The following is a 24,602-nucleotide window of genomic DNA, read 5'->3' on the forward strand; positions in this document are numbered from 1 at the left end:
CATTCATCTCCCCTAGTTCCACACCGCCCTTGTCAATCGTACGTGAGAAAAACAAGTCCTAATTGTGAGAAAGAGTTGGTGGCACATAAGAGCATCTCTGGGTTTACTGATTCATTACACCCAATCAGCCAGACATGAAGGTAATAACAGGCATTCTCCATCTTGCCTTACTCCCAACTCTCCTTCATTTTCTTGTCTCTTTCTCTGTCTCTTTCCTCTCTTTCTCTCATTACATCTGTTCCACCCTTTAACCCCGTGGGCAGGTGCTACTGTAATTAGCCATTATTTGACTATCAAAAGTCAGGAGTTGATTAAATGGCCGGGAAGGAGCACGCAGAGCACTTTCCCTCTGAGCTCAGCCCCATAATTTCAAAAGCTTCTTGCAACCTGCTGAGGGCCTTTCAGGTCTGTGAGACGCCGCTTCCGACCGCTGGTAAGAGCCTGTTGCCGGCGGTAATCAAAACTGATAATCTTACAGGAGAGAAAGGGGGGGAGTGTGGGGAGTGGGGTGTGGGTGGAGGAGAGAAAAGAGAATGAAAGAAAGAAATGGTTGGGGGCTTTCGAGAGGTTGGAGCTCAAGCAGAGAGCCTTCCATTAGAAATGTGTTGTGGCTCTGAGGGGGCCGGTGGCCAGCAAGCGGTGAAAAATGCTGCCTTCTTAAGGCAAGTGAATGGCATCTCTTTAGTGATTAGGAGCAGTAATAATGGGCACCCCTGCCTCTACCCCTAAGTCTATTTTATTGCTAATTCATTTACCTGTTATTTCAGACAAACTTGACAGGAGTCACCTGCTAAGAAGTCATGTTTGTCAGGCAGGTATGCCTATTAGCTGGGGATCTTAAATCAGCCTCACAATGGTGCCGGTAGGGGAGTAGAAAGGCTGGCCTTGTTGTTAGCAGATAACACCACACCACAGTTATCCTGACCAATGTGGAAAATCTTTTCTGCTCCAAAATAATTAGACTTCATCCCCGGAGCGATTCTTAATTAATGCGCGTTTTTTTCTTCTTCTTTTTTTTTCATTGTAAGTAGATTTTAAGCCAGGCCGGTCTGCTTTTGTGCTCGGCTGTGAAAATCGTGTCCACTCAGGAAAAATATTACATCTGACCTGGTGCATTAAGCTAAAACAGCCGATTGAAAATGAGTTATGAAACCATGTCATAATCCCTTTTTGTGTGAAGTTAAATCAAGCTCTTGGGACCCCAAGAACTCATTTTGTATTTGGTACAGTTTCAGTTGCGGACCGACCGTTTTGCATTTTCACAGCAGAATCCCTTTTCGCTGAGCAAAGACATTAACATCCAAATAAATATTTGACTAGATATAGTTTATATCTGAATAAATCATGTCATGTACATGTTATTCTATTCCCCAAGGACAATTGGAGCAAAATAATCACTCTGACTCCCTGGTTAATGTTCTGGATAATTCTCTCCAGGGAAACGCTCTCTATGATAATATCCTCATACGAGCATCCTGGTCTGAAATGTCACAGCTGAAATTAGAGCAGGGCTGACTCCCAGTGTACACTGTATTTCCACGGAGTGTGGAAAAATGAAATGGGTTTCGATATTAACATAGCAGAGTGAAGAAGCACAACAAAATATGTAAATATATACAAAGACTTGATTGGAGTATTACATTTGGGTATAAAAATGTTCTATTGCTTGAGACAATAATCACCAGTGAAAAAGAAAGGAGGCGTAATTGCATTTAAATTGAGCCGTCGCCTAACATCTCGGTATTGTTGTCTTAGACGGTCCTCTCCTTCAGTGCCCCGGCCACAGGCATTGTCTGAGAGGGTGTGTTTGAGCAGAGCGCGGGTCACTCTCTCTGACTGCACTGCTCACATCGGTTTCAATGTTGCAAACTGAATAAAAGGATTATCCACAATGAGTTAGAACTAAGACACAGAAAACCCCTCTCTCCGGATGATGCTGTGTGTGTGTGTGTGTGTGTGTGTGTGTGTGTGTGTGTGTGTGTGTGTGTGTGTGTGTGTGTGTGTGTGTGGAATCCCCTCTCATTGCCTGCCTCTCCTGGGATCCCCCACTTGGCCTAATCATTGTTTCTCTAACAGATAATTCTCCATGTCCTCACACGTGTCTGTGCATGTGTTTGTGTATGTGTTAATTAGCGCTGTGCCAGCTGAGTGTGCTCTTCCTTGTAATCACTTAATTAGGGGTGACGGCCCCGATGCTTGTTTACTCAATTAGCCATCCTCTTTAATTATCTAATTCACAGCAAGTCAACTGTCCTTGTTCACGAGCTCTGTGAAGGAGTGATAGAGCGTGCTTGCATGTTTTTCTTTTGTCTGCTTGTTTAAAAAAGGTGTGCGTTCTTGATGAATATCAAATGATACAGCAAGCCGTGGGACGCTTCAAAGCCAAATGCAGAAAAGGGAGGCTTGAGCCATGAAAAATAGTCTGTATGTCACTTTCCTCTCCTCGAGAACACACACATATGCATCATCAGACACTAGGCCATGCTCACGGACTGCATGAGCGCTGAGCCACATGCCTCAGATTACTTTTGCCCTGAGATTTAGTCATTAATGATAAAATCTACGTCAAAGAAAAAAAAAAAAAAAAGTGAAATCTCATGGTGAGTATGATTGATGGTTGCTTTAAATGGAGGCGTTCAGGGCCGGCTCTATTGTTTCTCCTGACCAGCCTTGCCACCTACTCCACCACCTCCACCCCCGCTCCTCCATGTGGATTAAGGCCTGCCGTTTATTTAACAGTTCATTTGAGCGGAGGGGTGACCAAGGTGAAGCTAGTGGCGGTGGGGGGGTTTGGCAGGGTGTCTGTGCTGTGCCGTTGCGGGACGTCCCTTGCGGGACAGTGCCAGGCTGCGCTGTGGGGAGACGAGACAGGGCCTCCCCAGTGGACTAATGCCCTGTAATGAAGATTAAGACTCAGTCAAAGACCATACTGTTCAGCTGAGATTGGAGGAGAGGAGGGAGGAGAGAGGGATGGAAGGAGGGGGAGAGGGAAGGAAGTGAGGATAAAGGATAACGTAGGGATAGAGAGGACAGAAACCCTGGTTTTCAGAATGTGTTTGAGGCTGGATTATCCTAATTTGCAGCAACAGGTACAGGTACCGCCGACTGCAGAAAAAACGAAAGCATTAAATGCTGCGATGAATTGTTTGAGGAAGCGTATATGCCCACATTTATATGCATTCTAGTGCACTTCCAAATTTCTGAAGCAGCTGGGAACAAAAACAGATTCTCGTCAACAATGCGCTGATTGTGTTACAAGCTATTAGGAGTGATCGCCACTTAAACCGTCACTGCAGCCACAAACTTTTATGGAAAAATTCAGTGAAACAAAAACCACAATGAAAATTACCATTCTGCAGTCAAATAGCCACAAAGTGCAAACTAGGAAGAACAAAAACATTCACTAGAATAAGATTTGGTAAATTTATTTGAGGCCTGCTTCAAATGTAAATTTCCATGCCCCTTTCCTCTGACCTGCCTGGGGTCATAAAAATTCTGTGTATCCAGATGAATTGTGAGAATTGATCCAAGCCAGGAGCAACCAGAAATTATTGACAAATTGACCAACACATAGCAGTTGAAGGCAGAAAAGATGTGAAAGCACTGCCGCCAAAGCTTATTGATACAGCCCTGATATATTATTACAGTTAAAAGCTGTTCTGCTGCTAATGTGCCACTTATTACTCCTACAGCTACTCTTCTTTGGGTAGCTGTTGGGTATTGGATCTCACTGTGTGTGAGTACTTTTTGTGTTTTACTCTTCTTTCAAGGCCGTCTAAAAATTTCCATGTAATTTTCATGAAAGTAGCTGCTGAATTTTTTAACTTTCAGTCACTGGAGCCGATGAACAAAACCATACATTTTCTGGCCTATCTGAGACCCACAAAGCTGACATTAAAACACAAGCAGAGATTAGACCCCTTTATACAGCCTGTTCAAGAGTGGAATGTTGTATAAAACAGAAAGAAAGACAGAACAGGGGCGCTGCTAGTGGAGATATGTAACGGAGCCAAATCAACATCTGTGAAACCTCTTTCGTTTATGTAACACTGTGTGCTATCTAAAATCATCATGGGGTGGCATTTTATGCTGCCGTTGTTTGCCTGCATAACAAAGCAAAGCCAGCGTAATGACGGGTCTTCTTTAAGGTAGTACTGCGGGATCAGTGTTTAAAATGGGCTATACACACATGTGACTATGTGTGTGTCTGAGGCTCTTGGTCGAAGAATGAAGACAGCTTACCAGAGCGGCCTCAACACACGGCGTGCCTCACTTACCACTCTGTGGTTAAAAGCTCCCCTAAGACCTGTTACGCCCAGACACACTTCCACTGTCTCCCGCCATCTCCTCATCCAGTCCCGTCTCTCCACTCCTATTCTCTTCTTTTCATTTGAACAATTTTCAAATGTTTTGTCTACCTAAAATATTCAAAGGGGCAGAGTGATGTGTGGACACATGGATGGATGGATGGATGGATGGATGGATGGGTAGGTGGGTGGGTGGAGAAAGGGGGATCTTTTTTCACATGACCTTGTGTTGGTGGGGCCAGCCTCTCACCCCCACTCTCTGTGTCTCCTCCCCAGACGGGCTGTGTCTGACTGGGTTGGCAGTTCTTGCCTCTCTTGGGCATTCTGGCATTCCTCCCCGTCATGCCCCCCCATCCCCCTGCCTCCGGCTGTCTCTTGCCCTCTGAGGGTTTCCATCTCTGCTGATGCTTGCTCTCTCGCTTGGGCTCCATCTATTGCCTCTCTGTCTATAGACACTGTGTTGTGTCAACACCTCGCCATCTCTGTTTTTCTGGCAGTTTTTTGTCTTCCCTCTTTTCAGCCTGATTAATGAAGCGTTGCGTAAAATAATAACAAAGTAGAACATTATGAAAACTCAAAATCCCTCATTTTCTTGCATACATCACATGCGCAGTTGTCCTTAAAGTTCAAAATGCCGTGGTGTTTTGTCAGATACTCCGAGCTGCATACAATATCAAGATAAGATTTCATGCAGCATATTGTCGGCTGCAGCAGCTGAGGTGGACATGTCTGCAGTAAAGGGACAGAGGACATGTCTGACACAAAAGAAAAACTGACTCTTGTGATGTGGAGTTTCAAAAACACCCAGACGTTCTCACGCACAGATGAACCTTTATCTAACTCGTCTGACACGTGAAAATATTTTTGACAAGCAGGACCACACAACTCTCTGTTCTCTGCCTCCCCCAGGCTCCTGGGTCTCCATGGCAACGCCACGCAGGTCGTCATGTTATTATCACCAATGCTTGACCAGCCGGCCCACTGCATTCACTCTATCTGCCTTAATGGACTCGCTGCTTTCTTGACAGACAAGACAGAGCGTTTGCGTGGGTGTGTGCGTGTGTGTGTGTGTGTGTGTGTGTGTGTGTGTGTGTGTGTGTGTGTGTGTGTGAAGATAACCATAATCCTCCAAAGTTGGGACATTTTAACAATAAGTGGAGATGTCAAGTCAAGTGACAGCAGTTTTTAATTTCATGGCAAATATCTCCACTTTCACAAAGCCCATTCATTCTGCACCAGATATCAGAACGTCAGCAGTGGGACATTAGACTGAGGAAAGCGTAAGGGCTGAAGGAAAATGTGATTTTAATTTGATTTGATTGCTGAGTACAATCAAACCCTTTCTGGACTGATATATTTTCTGCTGTTAAACACTTTTTCAAAAATAGCAAATATTCATAAAAATATGATGATAGAACAAGCAATCCACAGGAACAGAAAAAAACAACTACGAAATACATCAAAAAGTATAAAATGAAATTAAAATTTGCTTTCTAACCCATTTAGATAACATTCCCATACATTACATTCATTAAATAATATTCACATAAAAATACAAAAAATCCATGTCTGGTATTCTTATATCAAAATCCAAGCCTGTTTTGTTCCTATAAAAGAAAATATGAACCAGCCAATTTCAACCCACAATATCATTAGATCCATGCATCAATCAGTCTTCAACTTTTAGCGGCACAGAGCTAAGATTCATTAGCTGGCTAGACAGCAACAGCACAGTACGTCAGCGTGTCTTCAAGTGTCAACGGACTGCCTCGATAACTGAGCGCATGATGGGCTTCGTCTCTCTCTCTCCCTCATGGTTATCGCTGCTATCCCTGTTTGTTACACATGCCCACTTTTCCTGACATGTCATGATACAGACGCTAATGCAAATTCATTTGGACTTTAACAACAAAATAAACATAGAAGTTCAAGTGTTTCACTTTGCTTCTTTAGCCATGCACAATGGAGGATGATAATTAAAAAGCAACAGAATGTCCTCATATGAATAGTAAAAAGTGTGTGAAGAAACTCATATGACAGCCCCCGCAACTGTCAGACTATCGCCCTCCTCCTTTTGTTGGGTGACCCCGGAGAATGTGGTGGGAATGGCCACTGGGAGAGAGATTATGGAGAGACAAAGACTGCAAGAGAGGGAATGAGAGAAGGATAGAAAGAGTGAAAGGCACAAGAAAAGAAAGAGGGAGAGAAGGAGAGAGCAGCGGGGGGGGTCAGGGAGCCAGCTGATGTGATGTGAAAGTGCCTCCGATCACCTCGTGCTTCTCCTCCACCCCCTCGCTCTGTCTCTCTCTATCTGTTCCACTCTTTCTTTCTTTGGTTCCCACTTGAATTCCTCTCCCAGCGCTTCACTCCATTGTGACGTCGGGTTTCGATCAGCGATAACAACAGAGATGCGTCAGTCAGGGCCCACGCACACACTGGACACACAGACGCACACACACACAAGTTAAAAGTGTGACTGCAAGTTAAAAGTGGCCCTCACATACACAGTCACACATACATGAACACAGTGACACACAGCAGTGGCCTTTGAGTGAACGCTCCTCACAAGGCATAATGACAGCATTCTGCAGTAACCATAGCTGGGACCGTTCCCACAGACAAGACAGACACAGAGAGAAAAAGACCATTTCTTTCTGTCTTCACCTCTCCTCCTACTCCCCACCTCCTCTCTAACAACCCTGACTTTGTCCGGATCATGTGACCTTCCGCAGATCAACGCTACTGGCCAACAAAGTCTGGACAGATGAATCTTCTAATGCAACCCGGGATGATGGCCACATTAAAGGAATATTCCACCAGAAACCTGTCAGGTATCAAATACTCTCCATTTGTGAGTGAAAAGTTTCTTGCTTGTTAAAAATTGTTAAAAATGTCAACAAGAAACATCTCAAGCCACTGTTGCAGCATAACTGATAAGTAAATAGATCTGAGCTTGAGCTTGAAGCTCAGCTAGCTAGAATGTGTGTATTTAGTCATGTTGTGTGCAAATTTTGGACTATCTTGTCCTGACAGACACTGGATCTTTGTTGCCAGCGACATCCACCCACCCTCTGCAAAGGAGCAAGCTCCGAACTTTCCAGAAGCACCTCTAAAACGTATATCCTATGAGTATTTTGGTGGAGTGTTCCTTCAGCCGAGCTCTATTTTAATTTAACCTTCTTTATGAACGGGACAATGTTAGGAGGTGAACGGTATGCTTTGAAAGATTATCCTGCCTTGGGATCCAAACATTCCCCAACATACATGATTTCCACCATGTGAGCTCAATCTCTGCATATTTGTGTGTCTGTCTGCGTCGGACCACTCCCCGTCCCTCCGTAAGCTACCACACAAACACTACGTGGAAGCTCAGCGCTGATGGTTTCGGGCCACTTTTTTTTTCCTCGTCTGACCTGACGCAGTGCAGGATTTGGCAATGTATATTTTTGAAGGGGGGGTGGGGATGGAGGTGGTGATGGTGGTGCCGGCAGTGGTGGTGCTGGATGGGGGGGCAGGTTACGGAGCCAAATGAAAACATGTCACTCAGGGCCCATTAAAACGTAACCCTGCCCAGCAGAAGAAAGGGACCCATATCATCATTAAGTCATCTTGGGGCGAAGCGAAAACCGCAAATATTATTCCTGCACCCCCCCACCACACCTAATACACACACGCTCACACACTCCTCCCCTTCTTTTCCTTCGGATGACAGAGAAGACGGGATGATTGGAGCTACGGTGTGTTTGCACACTGCCTGAGAATGACAAGAAGATGTTTGGGAACTTCCTGATCATGCAATGGTTTGTATGTTTTCAAATGCCAAGACATGAATTAATTCATACAGGTAAAGTCTGTTCTTTCTTTCTATCTATCTATCTATCTATCTATCTATCTATCTATCTATCTATCTATCTATCTATCTATCTATCTATCTATCTATCTATCTATCTATCTATCTATCTATCTATCTATCTATCTATCTATCTATCTATCTATCTATCTATCATACACACCTACCCATTTACAAAATAATTTTCCAGCCCAAAACCTAAAAGATATTCAATGCACAATGATAAAACAGAGAAAAATCAGCCAATGTTTGGCATTTTTGCTAAATAAATGACGAACATATCCATACCTGTATTGTATCTTTGCCCCCCGAGTGGACTTCACAGTGATGTTTAACAGAGATGTTTTCGTGAAATCATACTTTCTAGGCCTGCACTACATTTATGTCTGTGTGTGTGTGTGTGTGTGTGTGTGTGTGCATGTGTGTGTGCTTTCAGACTATTTCCTGCTCTTTGGGCTCATCACTCCACAGTCAAGTCACGGCCCTGGGGAACCCACTGCCAAACCCTGGGCAATGACACCCCACAAACAGATAGATAAATAAATAAACACACACACACACACACACACACACACACACACACACACACACACACACACACACACACACACACACACACACACACACACACACACACACACACACACACACACACAAAGAGCCACCCCTGTAACCAGAGGGCATTTGTGATGTTCAGCATTATGAAAAATGACTTGCCCCCGTGGCGCACCGGGGTGGCAGTGATTATAATATCCAGATAATCATTTCAAACAAATTATCATAATTATCAATCAATCATGAGCCTATTTAAACAGGGGGAGAGATGGAGGAGTGTGGTGCTGTTGGCAGGGGGTAAACTATGGCCCGGAGCACTGGATCACTTCTGTGACCCATGAGCCTCCCTCTGTCCACATAATAGCCCTCATACATCTAGGGTCATTTAGCCTGCGTATTTAGAGACTCAATTCCCCAGCTTGATATCAGGGGAAAAAAAGATATTCACACACAACTGCGTACACATACACACCCACAACTGCAGCTGACCCCCATTTGGTGCCCTATCTTTCAACACAGAGAGGGAAAAATCTACTTATAGGTCAGAGTTCATATCAGCCGCTCTCATTTTCCCATTTACGACTAATGCTGCATCTAAAAACACACATTTACTGCAAAGTTTGCATCATGATGCACACGGAGCAATAACTTGTGATAAAGTTGGACTAAAATAACGTGGACACACATCTCCATCAAGAATAGTAAGAAAGACATTTACAACTATCTGGAAATCATCAGTGCTTAAGAGAAACATGTTCACTCAGACAAATAGAGGAAGAGTGACACAGACGGAGTAGCAGAGACTTGATCGTCTTAGAGAGATATTCCGCTGTATCCTTCCACAGTAAATCCCCCGTGAAAAGCAGCATGGATTGATTCAATCTCAGCGATATTGAGAGGTGAATGAATGGGACTCAAAGAGAGAGAGAGAGAGAGAGAGAGACAGAAAGAGAGAGATAGATAGATAGTAGCCTTCAGGGGAGATGATCGTCTTGGGAAAAAAGCAATCAGTGCTCATTGATTTTCTCTGCTGGTTGAATGGAGGGTGTCTATCTGGAAGTCATTATCTGCCATCTGATCTGCTGGAGTGTTTACAGACGTCGGGATGGACAGCAGCGCTCGTCTGAAGATGAGGATTAACACACACACGGACACACACACAGCCGTGTTTCCACCGCTTCAGTGGACTTTACATTGGCTTACATTCATTTCCTGGAGACTAACCCTAACCTTAACCCGAGTTCTCACCCTAAAATAATGATTTATGATTAGGGGACTTGCCTTTTGTCCCCAAAAGGAAGACGAGTCCCCACAATGTGACTGTGTGAACAGATTTATGTCCCCACAACATGAGAAATAAATAATCCTCACATACACACACACACACGCACGCACGCACGCACGCACGCACGCACGCACGCACGCACGCACGCACGCACGCACGCACACACACGCACGCACAGACTGCCTTCTTTCTCACTGCTCCCTGTCTGGCAACGACTTTCAAATCCAAGGAATCCAAAGAGAAAACACAAGTCGTCAGATACCCTATTAACTTCCACACACGCAGACTTAAGTGTATGTGCAGTGTGCGAATGAGAATATACGTAAGCAGGGCCTAGACAGCTAAACAGACAGATAGTCCTGTTTTGTATGGCCGGACCAGACCAAACCAAACAATCCCCGATCCTATCACCAATAGCCACTGATAGCAATCTATAGCTCCAACAACACCGTGCTGTCTGCTCTGAGAGAGAGGGGGGATGAAATGGGTGGAAGAGGATGGATGAAGTAAGCAGAGAGGGGATTCAGATAACACATCTTTTATCTTCTGTCTGTGGGTGGGGTGTGAAGATGCATGTGTGTAAGCCTATATGGCTCGATCCATGTCTAAGCAAGCACAGGATATGAATCCAAGGCCTGAAACCTCATACACACACACACGCGCACACACACACACACACACAGCTGTAAGCTCTGGGCAGCTTTCAGTAAGTGGGCTTGAGAAGCTACAATAACATCTTTGCTTCCGTTTTATCCCTCGCCTTAACCCTGACTCTACCAGCACCCCCATTTGCCTTTACACACAGACTTACTCAGCAGCGTGGAATGAGCCTGTGTTTGTGCTCAATCGAAAAGTGTTAATGCCTAGAAAGGGTGAACGCACATTTCTATAATAACAACAACTTTACTGGAAGGCAATTATTTTTATTATTATTTTTATTTTGTCTTTGACCATATTGGAATTGGTGTGACCTGTTTTATATCTGTTGATTTTAATTTGCTACCTTATGTAAATCACTTTGTAACTTGGGTTTGAAATATATCATTATATCTTAATATAAACTTATTAGTCTATAATCCTATTTTAGATATTGGCCATAGCTTCTGGCACTTTGAATCTGAAATTCTGCTCTTTCCCATCTATGAGTACCTCAAAGTGACTGAATGAGTTCATGGTATCTGATATAAATCAGTATAATACTCACTAACTAAATTTAGCCATTAACTCCACAAACAATCTATATTTTCCGCTCCAAATACTAATCTCATGTCAAACATGGGGTTCGTGTTGGGCAGCGGTGCAGTATAGGTTATGAAGCTGACACGTATTGATGAGGTTACTAAATATTCCATATCTTTAAATCAAATATCTACGTCAGTGCCTCAGGAATTAACTAAAACAGAGAAAGAAGTAAGTCCTTTTATGTCTTCCAGTGCTTGAAAATCTAATTTCATCCATAAATCCATCCATGCAGGCCTACTCTGTCTGTTTTGTGCAGGAACAGGCTAAAAAAGTAAAACATAGTTTCCATCGACTGAGTAATGTGATCTATAGGTGCATGTAGACATTTCTCTCTATATAACATGTCTATAACATATATAGACAGCAACAGATCTGCTTTACTGTAATATAAAGCTCAGCGACAAATAAGAACGAATAACACACACAGTCATACGAACACACACACACACACACACACACACACACACACACACACACACACACACACACACACACCTCTCAGCAGTGAACTAGTTTATTCACAAGCTACAACTCAATTAACATTCTGCCTTAATCAAGCATAGCGATGGTAATGACATGGTCGAGGCAGGAGAAGTCAATGTTTACGTGTGTGTGTGTGTGTGTGTGTGTGTGTGTGTGTGTGAGTTTATCGTGCCCGTGCCCTGTGTGTGTGTGTGTGTGTGTGAGACTGCACGATGTGGATGAATGAGTCATGTCATAAGGAATGGCTCATGCATAATTTCATTCATATTCATAACAGGCATGTGGTCTGCCACCGCCCGATGAGGGCCCACCGCAACTCACACTCTGCATAATGAGATGTGGCCAGTGTGTGTGTGTGTGTGTGTGTGTGTTTGGATTTAATGTACTATAGGTAAGCATATGTCTGTGTTCTGTCATCTGTATGAGTGTGTGTTTTACAACATTACGCTCCTATCAGTGCATGTGTGTGTTGCATGCGTGTCTTTGTACTTGTGAGTGTGGAGATGTGTGTGCGTGCAGAGTAAAGTGCACGGGCCACTCTCATGTGGAAGGTGGTTAGGTAGTTTATAAAACCGTCTAGGTTTTTCCACATTGTACGAACATGTGGGGAACAGGGAACAGCCCAAACCACCTGCGGTCAACTCTTAAAATAAGCTCATTGACTAATGTAGGATTTCAAATCAACCAAGCAGTCTGTGATTTGCATGCCTGCCTGTTTATAAAGGGTACAGCAACAAGACCCTTGACCTGAAATGTAAATGAGGAAATTTAACTGATTTTGTTTTTCTAAGGGCAAAATTAGTCATAATTGTAAATTACGGCAAAAGAGATTTAAAGTGAAATTCGCCTGTGACGATCGCTCACTGTATGGATCTCTCACATACTGCTTTTATTAAGGGGAGCTGGACTTTGTGCTGAAAAGCAGTTCACCATTAGTTCTGCTCCTGATGTTTTGAGCATCCTGCCATGTAACACAAGATAAAAGGCACAAGCAGACTTAGAAGACAAGGTCCATATCTCAGTTTAAATTTCTTTGACAACTAAATCCGTGAGGTGGCAGCAACCTCAGCACGCCACTCACATGACACGATGACTGTTTTTAGCTCTTTCTGTCAAGTCTATGTAAGAAGTGTGAACAAACATTTAAACCTCATTTGTCAAGCATTTTATACTGATGGTTATTGTACTGCAGAGTCAGTTAATCAAAAACTGAAAAAGAAAAAAAAACATCTTTTTCAAGACAATGCCAAAGTGGCTTTCAGAGCAAATATGGATCGTTCCTCTAAAACTGAAATCTGATAAAACCCCACATAATTTACGGCTGTGCCATTTTCAACCATTGATCGAGGTTTCAACTGCCCCACTATTGACTTGAGTTGGAGGTACGCCTGCGTGGTTGCGTGGTCATTCTCAGAAAGGGTGCCCACTCCGCTGCAGCCATTGTTCTTTCATGGACCATTAGATGGACATGAACTCTCTCGCTGTCCTGTCGTGACCCGGCGACACTGGCCGTAAAAACAAACTGCCCAGCCTCTTCAATAAATTTATCACCTCATAAAGTGGTCAGTGACTGGTCAATGGGACGTATCGGCCACAGTGTGTGTATGTGTGTGTGTGTGTGTCAGTGTTTTTATCTTAAGTGAAGACGGCGTTTGTTAGATTGCGCACCATTTTCTGTTGATTCCTTTGATGAGCAAGGCTTTTATGTTACTGAGGCACTGGCCAGCATAACAAGATGTTTTATTTATTCAAACCTGCTGGAGCTTTTATAGAAAGCTCGGCACATTTATTACTAATAAAAATATTCTCTTACATTAACATCAAGATTTGTTTAGCGAGAGAAACCTGAGAACAAATTACATAAAATGTAAGTTCAAAACAAAGAAATTCATTCATTCAAAACAATCTCTTCACACACACACAGCTACACTAATCACATATATTATTAGGAATATTAAGGTTTTAAAGCCTCTCAGAGTTGGCACGAGGGATGAAGCTTAAATGCCAACCTGTCTGTGATCTGGCGTCATGTTATCTTTAGTGTCTCTGGGCCAAAATCTCAGTTAGATGAGCCTCGGACACTTTCACATATTTGTTTACCAGGTAACATGGTAACAGAACTGCCAGCACATGTAGAACAGAAGTCCTCCTTTTTGTGCTTACCATAAATCGTCACTTTATTACTTCACCGCCACAATGACTTTGATACCTTTGATGTGCAGATAAACCCAGCGGGACAGCTGTCATGCAGGGCAGAGGTACACAGACATAAAGATGTAACATCGTATAAACAGCTATAACAATCCTACCTTTTTGATGCAGCTGTCCGGAGAGGTGTCTTCATGGTCATTCATCATCTGTGAAAGCAAAAACATAAACATATACATTTATAAAGTGCTTCACAGTACCACAACCCACAGTGTTATACAAAAATCTGTTTATGATAGCATTAAAAGAGAGCGCTGATTCCCGCGCTTCTCAGGGCCTTGGCCATTGGTTGTGACTGTCGCCGCTTGATGACATGAGCACAGGGCGCTCACAGTTCATCACGCAGACCCTCTGGGCTACAAATGCAACCAGAGAGATATAATAATGGACTGAGAGGTCACCAAAACACCCACACACAAGCAAAAATAACACTACACACACACCCACTCTGATGAATGAATGCCCCACAGATTTGGCGTTAATTCTCCGCTTCAGCGTTGCAGGAAATTTCGCTGAGGCTGTGTCTGTCTGTGAGTGTGTATGTGTGTGTGTATAATTAAGCCTTCAAGCAATATTTACTGGGGGCAGATGGGCGGTAGAATGCTCCCAGTGTCTGCCAGAGGAAATGAAGGAAGTGGGGGAATGATGAAGAGATGGGGCTGCTCGGCTGCAGTGAGGGGGCATTTCACATATAATGGCAACCCAGAGTCTCTCTCCGTCTTTCTGTGCCTCTCTGAAGCCCATTGATGGCAACTGAGGATCAAAGAAGAGATGCAGACTGTTTTCAGAGCAGTTTTAGGTGGGGTGGGGGGATCAGCATGGTACTTTACTGAGTTGAAGTGAAATTAGGCCTATAAAACTTCCTCATGCACAGACACACGGCATACCTGAGCCTCCCTTTTCCTGCTCCCTATCCTCCCCATCTGCCCGCATAACAGTAGGTGTGTTGTTTGGGTGTTGTGACAAGACTGGCTGCCTTTATATGAGAGCTGACATATTCAAGTTTGTATTTCCTAAACCAGTGTGGTCCACCATGATTGGGAAAGAGACATTTATCTGCTGTGGAATCTGCCACAGAAACTGTGGAGCTTTTCTTTGAATTCTGGCAAACAGAAACTTCTTTTATGCACCTTTCGACACAAAGCCTCAATTCACAGGAAGTGATGAAGAATTGTGCGTATGAGCTTGTGGATGTGTCTGCTCACATATGCCTCAAGATAAAGGTGTCTATAACTTTGCCCACAGGACTATTTATTCCTCACTAAACAGAAACAACTATCTGAACACATAGTAGCAAAAACAGTGGACATTAACTCTCAATTCATCTTTCTTTGCTCTCACCTAATAGAGCAGCAGATGGGCCATATGGGCGTCGATGTATCGTGCACCATGGTTTCCTACATGAAGCTGTCAAGGGGTCTGTTCCTTGGCCTCACCAAATGGGAGCAATTATATCAGCAGTCTACTTACACATCGTGTAAACCTTTACAGAAGCATCCTGTTCCTGAAATCAGTTTCACACAAATCAACCCAAGAGCTGCAGTCTCCCTCATGGCCAATGCAATTTCACATCAGTTTGACTTGTAACTGCAGCGTCCCTGTTTTGTTTGTGCAAGCTGAGTGAAGCGCATGAAAGGCTAATCTAAATCTGATATGAACCAACAAAGCTGAAGAGTCTGGTCTATAGCTTTTTCTCAGTTGTTCATGCTTATGAAACTCTCAAAATGTGTAGCACATTATAGTGTGAGTCCACCACAGATGCATGGGAATGAAAAACTCCTGATGGTGAAGAGCAAACAAGAGTTGTTAATAAAGTGAGTACAATTGATTGAAAGTGCAGGACTCTGTGTTGTTTGCATATTATTTGCTGTTTAGTTGCTGCAAAATTTAATGTGAAATGTTTCCGCTCTTTGTAAAAAAAACCAGCTACAGACGCAGATGTGCTGGTTTGAATGAGCTAAAGAGACAGATTACAAAACGGTCTTTTTGCCTGAAAACAAACATTCAAATTTATTTCTCTCTGTTTTTTATTTACTTAATCATGCCTTATTTATTCCGTCAATGCAACAACTGTGTGGGGGTGAAGTAGAAGAACTACAAAAGGAGACAGAAAGATAAATCAGGGTTAATGCGTCGGCTCCATAAGTAAAAAAATACACCTGTGAACTTTAAACATGGCGATAGAGTAGATATTGAAAGAGAAAGAGAGAGAGAGAGGGAGGGAGAGAGAGAGAGAGAGAGAGAGAGAGAGAGGACTTCCCCTTTCTTGTAATGCACAAGACCAGCTGCAACAGTTTACAAAACCAACAGCTTGGCTGGGTCGTCTAAAATGCTACCAGGCGTTCAACAACTATAGGACAATTTCTGGACTTTCCCCTTGCTCTGTTCAGCTACATGCCAAGTGTAAATATGTGTGTGTATCAAATTGTGCAAGGGTAACCTAAAACTGTAGAAGACATGCAAGCAGACATGAGCGGTTTTACTGATGCCTTAATGTCTTTCAGCTTCAGGTGGGGGGTCGGGACGCTGTGGGCTTTCTGTCATCCAAACCTCAGCTTCAGGTCCAGAAACACTGAGCTGACTTTCAGGAAAATGCTAATTATAAAACTTCCTGGCTTTGAATTCTATGTAATTCTAATCCAAAATGTTTGTCTGTTGAAAAGTTACCCAATGAGGTTTTTGTTGTTGTTGTTTTTTTAAAGTAACATTTAAAGATAGGTGGTTAACAGGGTTTCCAGTGGTGAAAAGCAAGGGCTTGTGCAATGATGACAATAACTGTAACACAAAGGCACATGGAGATGCTCTTTCAACGCTGGCATACTGCACGCACGCATGCACGCACACACGCACACACACGCACAAGCACGCACATACCAGACAAACACGCATAGACAGAAACACACACAGAATAGCCTAGCCTTGCAGCAGCACCCCGCCAAGCAAATAAATAAGCTATTAATTAGGGAAGGAAAATGTGATTGGCCACTGACTGGCGGTGCTATGATTTATTGCACGTGTCACCGTCATCTCAAAGTGACTTTTACTCTGGGTCGGTGAGACAGGTCCAAATAGAGACCGGCCTGTTGAGAGGGATGGATTTTCCACTACACAGAGAGAGGTAAAATTGTCCATTTGTTCTGTATCTAGCCTGCTGAATGCTGACATGTCAATATGTCTTATGGAAAAGAGAAAAAACTGAAGCGGGGGCAATTAGAAAGTGTGTGTAAGTGTGTGTCTGGGCACACAAACTTCTCTCTCTGGCCCATATGACCTCAAACATAAACAAATCCAGTCGTGGCTTGATGAAAGTGCAGCCACCTGCAGAATCCTTCCACCAAGAGCTGTCCAGACCCTCATTAGGGGTATGCGTAAATGTGTGTGTTTGTGTATGCGAGAATGTGTGCGTGAGTGTGTGTATGTGCATGTGTCTCTCACCGTGTCTGTGATGTGTGATTTCACACTAGGCGGGAGGGAAAACCCCCACCATTATTAGTGTTTCATAGCACAGCTTTTGTTATTGGACAGAGTCAGGAGTTTTTCAGCACCACTTTAGCACCATTCGTATTGACACGCCGTGATGACCAAGCGGACAAAAGAAAACACGACGTGGGGAGAGACACTCAGTGAGTGGACTGCCTCATTGTTTTTACAAGACCTGTACCAGCCTAAAACACATGATGGAGCGAAATCCCGCTCAGTTTATTTCCAGAACTCATTTAACCTGAAAAAAAAAAAAAAAACAGCAGAAATGCCTGAAGGAGGGTTTCCGTATAGGGCCCATAAAGCATATGTGGTTTTGCATGTGCAGCTCCAGTCAAACCTTGAGAGAATGACCCGTACAGGAATCTTCTAGTCATACCATTCACCAATGAGAAGGCTGAGTAAGTAGCCATAGCAACTAGAGGAGGACCTTAAGAAGCCTGCTCATCATCATCATCCTCAGGCGCGAGGAGGAGAAGAGGGCCCCACTTGGAGGTTTGCGTCGTAGGAAAATGTTAGCATTCAGTTGCCAAAAACAATTCTCCTCAACTCTGGATAATATGAGGCAATACAGCAACACGGCCCAATGGATGGCCGTGGATGTCACAAAGCCACAAGTTTCCAAAAAGAAACAGCAGCAAACAAACCTCAGGGCTTTTTGAACCGGGGCCCTGACTGACAACCCATCGGCTGCAAGAGCCACACCAAGAAAGCCACAAATTGAAAGTTTTGCTACGCATTTATTGGGAACTTTTGCAGCTTCTTGGCACGCTGACAGGATTTCATTGTGGTGGCAAAACCCTGGACGGGTTATTGATCTTTTTGATGTATAGATGGGAGGAAGCGGTCTTTCACTCTGGGTCGTGTTGAATAATAAACTGCAGAGAAAGTGTATTTGTGTCAAAGAGCTGGAAAGAAACAGAGAGAAAATGAAAGGGGAAACTCTGTTTCTCATTGCTGGAGCCTTTAAAAAGGGAGCTAACTATCATGTCAAACATGATCTCAACAAATGGATCTGACTCCTGTGACTCCCAGATACTGGCAAATCTGATCACAACACTTTACAATCAATGAAACGGCATGACTGCCCCCAAAAAAGGAAGAAAAAGAAGTGGGAATATCAAGTCTCCTGTGTTTTTCTCTGAGGGCTCTTGCTATCATTTGAGCGCTATGATAAGGAACGTTCCTGCCAGAATCTGCAAGAGATTGTTTGACTAAGGATACACGTGCGATTCAGTCTGCTTTTTAGCATCAAGTCAGATGGTGCCTGGTTGCGGTTCCAAGTCCTGTTTCTGGCTTGTCCTTTAAAAGGGTGTAAAACGGGGCTATTTCGGGACTTCCCAGAGATAGGGGCCTTGACAGCTGACCCAAAACAAGACCAGAGCTATGACTTCTTAAAAACATGCCTCAACAATGAGGTTGCTCACAGGCCTTAAGCAGGGAGGTGGGAAGACTAAGGCTGGAGAGGAGGAAACAGGGTAAAAAATGTGCACCGCTAAATACCAGGAAGCTGGGCGTTCATCAGATAGAATATATTTATGATGACTTTAATAAGCGGAAGACTTGAGGTGCTTTGGCCAAGGCAAACATCAAGGGGAGTGCTGATAGTAAACTTTGCCTCTCTTTCTCCCTCTCTTTCTGTCATAGTTGATAAAGAAGGTAATTATGAATGTAATCACTGTTTGGCTCCTTATCTCCATCTCCACTTTGCTGTGAAGCTTGATGTGAGAAAATCATACAGATCATTGGCAAAAGCACAAGAAATTGATGCCAAAGGAATGCGTGTGATGCCATTGTCTGAGAGAAAGAGGAGAGGTCAGATTAGCTTGACACTTATCACATCGCGCTAAAGCTAACACTGTTACCCAACCCTACATCCAGATGGGTATATGCAGGGCGCGGCCTGTGACGGAACTAAGAACTGTTGGAGAGATAGAGCTTAGCGCACAAAGGTTAGATTTGGAAGGCAAACACTCAGAACTATTGTGTGACTCTGGAAAGTCACGGCCACTTGTCAAATACAAACGGCTGATATTTACAGAACGAGCATTGACCCCGTATGTCCTAAGAGTCTTTGTGTGATTTATGAAGAAAATGCCATAGTGAAATATCCTGGCAGGGTTTACACTGACTTCGGACAGGCTTGTCTCATCATTTCAATGTCCTGCATGATTCACAGGTCCTGCATAGACATGTGTGGTTTAGGTGCTACACATTACACACTTGGTACAAATGAGCGATTCAAATATTTGTATTCGAACGTCTGACAGTTGCAGCGTTTGAAGTCATTTCTCTGTAAGAAAGCGATGTCTCAAGGTGAGGTTTGCACTCTGTCAGCAAACAAAAGCTTGGGAAAGAAGCTCAATTTCATGAAAAAGAGAGCGAGAGGAATGCAAAGGGAGGTGGAGGGAGCTGGAAGAGAGCAGGATTCTGCAAATTTATTAAAAGGGTCATATTTTCATGGCTGCCTTGTACGACCATCCATCACCTTATGTCCAAGGCTCCTTATCCTTTTAAGGCTGTTGACTCTGAACTTGATATTGACAGAGCCATACAGATAAATTATCTGCTTGGCCTCCACTTTATTGATAAGTCATTTGGGCAGATGATCAGTAATAATCATAAGTGAATAAGGGTGTGCCAATAGATCTTCTGCCAGCAGATGCTGTGACAGCTGCAGGATTGTGGTGCAATAAATAACTCTACCTTTTGGCCTAAGAGGATTGCCTACACAGCATCGGCAGCTGCTGTGGCATGCCATTCAGATAATGATATATCACGTCCTCCCTCTTCATTTTGATAAAGGTTGCAGTTTATCGATACATGGCAGCAGGAAGAAAAATAATATTGCCGTACTTCTAATGATCTCCTATTCTTCCCATGACACATATTGCCTCTTAGCAAAGCAGGGAGTTATGGGAGTAAGATTTAGGATCTTGACTCGAGGGCATATAGATCGAATCAAAGGTCACGCCACGGATACTTTTCATTTCACATACCTCAGCTGAGCAGATGCCTACGCAGCCTATGCACTACATAAATCTGATATTGGCTTTTCAGCTCAGCAATGTCATATGTTTCATATCTCCATTTCCCCTTGCAAACTGAATTTGTGTATTTAGAAACATACACCAGACCACACTGTCTGTTCCTCTGTCTAGTGCCAATATGAATCCCTAATTCAAACCAGGAATTCCTTTAGGTGGGTAGAAAAGGACGCGGAAACACAGAGAGGGGGATCTCTCATCGCATCAGGGGCTTTTCTGGACAGCAGCCACAGAGATATTGTCACGTGACGACGGATAACTGGCGTGTAAATTGCATATCGTTTATCGGGGTCCGGCTAAATATTTACACCGTTTGCATATTTCAACATAAACAGACGGGTTTTGGTAGCTTTTCATTTCTCCTTTCACTCTCTTTCTTCAAATCCAATGTATGTACAGGATGGACAAGCTGACTCAAACAAGAAGGCTAGACGGCGAGGTTAGACAAGACGGAAGGAAATGAAGAGAAAGGAGAAGACATTCAGAGAAGTTGGAGGACTTTTTGCCTCAGAGAGTGCATTTTTTTGTATCTGTGTGTGTGTGTGTGTGTGTGTGTGTGTGTGTGTGTGTTAGTTGCTAAGGCATCCCCCTGCAGATCGCAATGTGGCTTTTCTGCATTTTTGGACCACACACACATACAAGGAACTTGGGTGTGGGCCCAAACATAGAAGTGAAAAGTCTTTAGTGACTTGGAGGCTAAGTGCATATACATACATATGGGTCGGTGCCTCGGACAAGCAAGGGCTTTCTTCAGGGCTCTGAGGGTTTATACTAAGGTCAAGCCCTACACACGATGATGATGATGATGACGCTTGAGTAGGCCAAAGCCACGCCAAGTGACTCGCTGATGAGATTTCTCCAGCAGATAAATAAACAAGGCCTGACCGTGAATTTCCTGCTCATGGGTATGACTGTGTTTTTGTTTGTGTGCAGCAAGGTACTTTGGATATATGAGCTTGATCTGATCCACCAAACAGAGACAAACTGTACACATACTAGGACTATTACATAATTACAACAGTAACAGTTAGACAGAATGAATTATCAAACATCTCCCGCAGGTCCTCTGTCTTCTGTACACTTGAGGAATCCACTTTAGGCTGTCTTCACTCTCTCAATGGTCTTTTTGTACTGGTGTGGCCTCTGTGTTTACAGGGAAGACGTAAAGCTTAGATGTTAGGTCATCAGTAGGACAGAGGTGAATGGTGTGGCGTGTGCTGAGGAAAGAGTAAACAGATCCAAGTGTTCATAAGACACTCTTTGTTCGTTAGGCAGCCTGTGTTTTTAGTTGCTTTTATTGCACCAATACACTGGAACACACAGTCTTTTTCATACGTTTCATTAACCACAACAAACAGGTAACTAAAAACGCGAGACATACGGAGGGCTTCATCTGTTCGACATGACGCTGTCCTTCCTTTTACCGAAGCCGATCCACTTTAGAAACAAAGAGTGGGTTTCTGCATATGTACTGGCTGGTACAGCATTGTACAATGCCATCGTCGAGCAAAGCCAAAAACTTCAATCAAAGACGTCTTTTGAGGTCTAATTCAAACCCAATTACCATTGACTGACTCACGTACACGATATAAATACCAACAATAATAACGGCAGCTTAATAGTTCTAATGGCTGCTATTAGCGTGTGTATTATTTTGAGTATGATGTGGAGATAAAACACAAAAACCATTTGTGTATGACAAATGGACTGTAACTAGTGCAGTGTTTATCCTTGTGATTTCTTTTGGTGGCCGATCAGATTATTTACACGGTGGAAACATATAAAAGCCAGAGCAGTTAAGGCAGCTGCTACTGCCAAAAGATACTGTCTGGAGATACAGGCTACAAATGGTTTCTTTCACTGTGGTGGCCAGTGAGGAAAACATTTTGCATGGGGTTTATGGAAAGAAGAGGAAGAAGAAAAAAAAAAAAACATACTTGAATGCAAAATGCATATAATGGCCCCGAAATCATGATGACAGGTTATTTTCAAATTCTGTTCTTCCACCAGTCATTAAGTATGTGAACATTTAAAATATTTTCCAAGTAAGCTTCCACAGTCTGAAAGACTGTAACAAATGAATAATGAGCGGGACAATAGTACCTGTCCTTAGATTATTTGCTGACAGGTTTTATTCCAACAAAGAATTTTGTAAAGTGCTGTGCTAAGCAATCCACATGAAAAAAAATCTGACTACAAAAATACAGAGCCTTAAGTATTGAAAAACACAACTGTAAACGCTAAGGTAACATTGACAAATGACAGATCGAACCCATTGTGCAAATGAATCATCCACCATTTGGCGCTCATTGATTTGCTCAGTCTAACATTTGTTTCTGCACAGCAACCTCTTTGGGGCTCTCGTGCTCCAGTTTTTTTTCTTTCTTCCCAACCCTCCCTCTGTCTGTCTGAACACACACTCTATTTAGCCTTGCTCTCAAGAGATAGCAGCATTTATCACCGCAAGAGCTGTCTCCAAGTCCACAGGATCAACCCATCACCTCCACAATAAATGTCAAGCTGTCATGATTTATGCAGCTAATGAAATTGATTAGATGGCTACAGAACATTGTAATTGTGTGATTCAGCACTGTCCTATTAACTCAACTTGCTTGAAAGATGTGTGTGTCTGGGATGAAACCGGCACTGGCTGGTAAAAACATGTTGTGAGACATCTTGTCAGCCACCACCAGACAATGCACAGTTACATTTCTGGAGCCTCTATCATCGGCCTTTATGATTTGGCCTTGAGGACTCTTCGAAGAAGATATAATTGAGTGGAGATAATGTAGCAGTCCTACCCTCTTGTACAAAGGCCATTGTCTGATGTATTTGACATCAAAACCCAAGATGAGTTGAAGTGTTACTTGCATTGATAATTTCAGGGATGGTCTCAGACTTCAAACGACTGCCTGGCAATGATGTTGCAAAAGCGATGATATGATGCTGCTGGCTATCCTGGGCCACTGAATGGAAAAAAACTGTGCCAAGAGAGTGAACTTTGTGGTGTGAGACACTGCCAAGTAGAATTTTAATATCTGACAGATACCTCATGTCATTCCAAAGTTCAGTCTTTGTGATGACACACATACTAAGAAGTGTTACATCAATACCAAAGATCCCAATTTTGAGCGCTCCATCATGGGTATGTCAGATCACAAAATAATCGGCACATTTTCAAAGACAAAACCCACCTCGAATATGCAGGTGAATGTGAATATCCGTTCAGTTGACCTTCGGGCTCATCACAAATGAGTTTATTAGCCAGGCCATATAAGGTGAAGGCCCTTTACAACCCTATTAGTGTGAAGCAAAGACTATCTCTGTCACTAAGATTGATGTTCCCCGGCTTATCGAGTGCTTCCGTTATCAGCAAAAACCTTCAGCAAGGGATCCTAAGTCCCATTTGCACACCTCAGACTTGACTCATCAAATCTCATGGGTCTTTATCATCGGATTCATCAACTGTTAAAAACTCTTATCATTACTATCTTCATTGGTGTCAGCGATACCGGTTTTATTTTTCAATGCAGAGCTATCATCATTCTTGTGGCTGTTAGTAAAACAAAGGTATGATACAGATAGGATGCTCTGCCCCGGTCTCTGAACCCTGGTTTATAGCTGTCTCTCTGTCTGGCCAGTCCATGGGATGATGACAGATGACTTTATTGGGGGAGTTGCATGGTCACAACTTGCAGCCGGGACTTTCCATTAGTCATCTAACTAGAGCAATCAGCATGGAAAATGTTTGCGAACACCCTGTTGACCCTTTTTTTGTTGTTTTTATATCTGCAAAGCCAGAACGTAGACTATTCTTTGCCCACGCCTTAGTCTATTTCAATGACAAAAAAAAAAAAAAAAAAAAAGACCAAACAAACAGGGAGCAGGAAAGAAACTGATTTTTGGAGTGGTTTGCTCATTTAATTTCTGCTCATTCTGGCCCCTGCGGTTGTAATGGATGACTTAGGGAGAGAGTTATTGGACAAAGGAGGAGGGAGGGCGAAGGCAAGCTTGGTGAGAGGAAACTTATCTGTCCTTGGGCTGTGGGACAGAACACAGTGCCGGCTTTATTCAGCGTCTCGGCCCCGTCGTTAAGGAACGATGACACACTCCTCCAGGCCCACATTAATCTTTAACAGTGTGAT

The 24,602-nt window shown here is 43.3% G+C and overlaps 1 protein-coding gene across 5 annotated transcripts in view; it reads right to left on the reverse strand.

Annotated features, from left to right (window-relative positions):
- prdm16 (PR domain containing 16) overlaps positions 1–24,602 on the reverse strand; it is a 180,420-nt gene that overhangs the window by 70,786 nt on the left and 85,032 nt on the right. For all 5 annotated transcript variants that reach the window (XM_070969433.1, XM_070969432.1, XM_070969430.1 and 2 more), the window contains exon 3: positions 14,032–14,079. In XM_070969433.1, coding sequence (XP_070825534.1) covers positions 14,032–14,079 — 48 coding nt within the window. The remainder of the gene's footprint in view (positions 1–14,031; positions 14,080–24,602) is intronic.

Source organism: Chaetodon trifascialis, chromosome 8, assembly GCF_039877785.1.
Source record: "Chaetodon trifascialis isolate fChaTrf1 chromosome 8, fChaTrf1.hap1, whole genome shotgun sequence".
NCBI classification, from domain to species: domain Eukaryota; kingdom Metazoa; phylum Chordata; class Actinopteri; order Chaetodontiformes; family Chaetodontidae; genus Chaetodon; species Chaetodon trifascialis.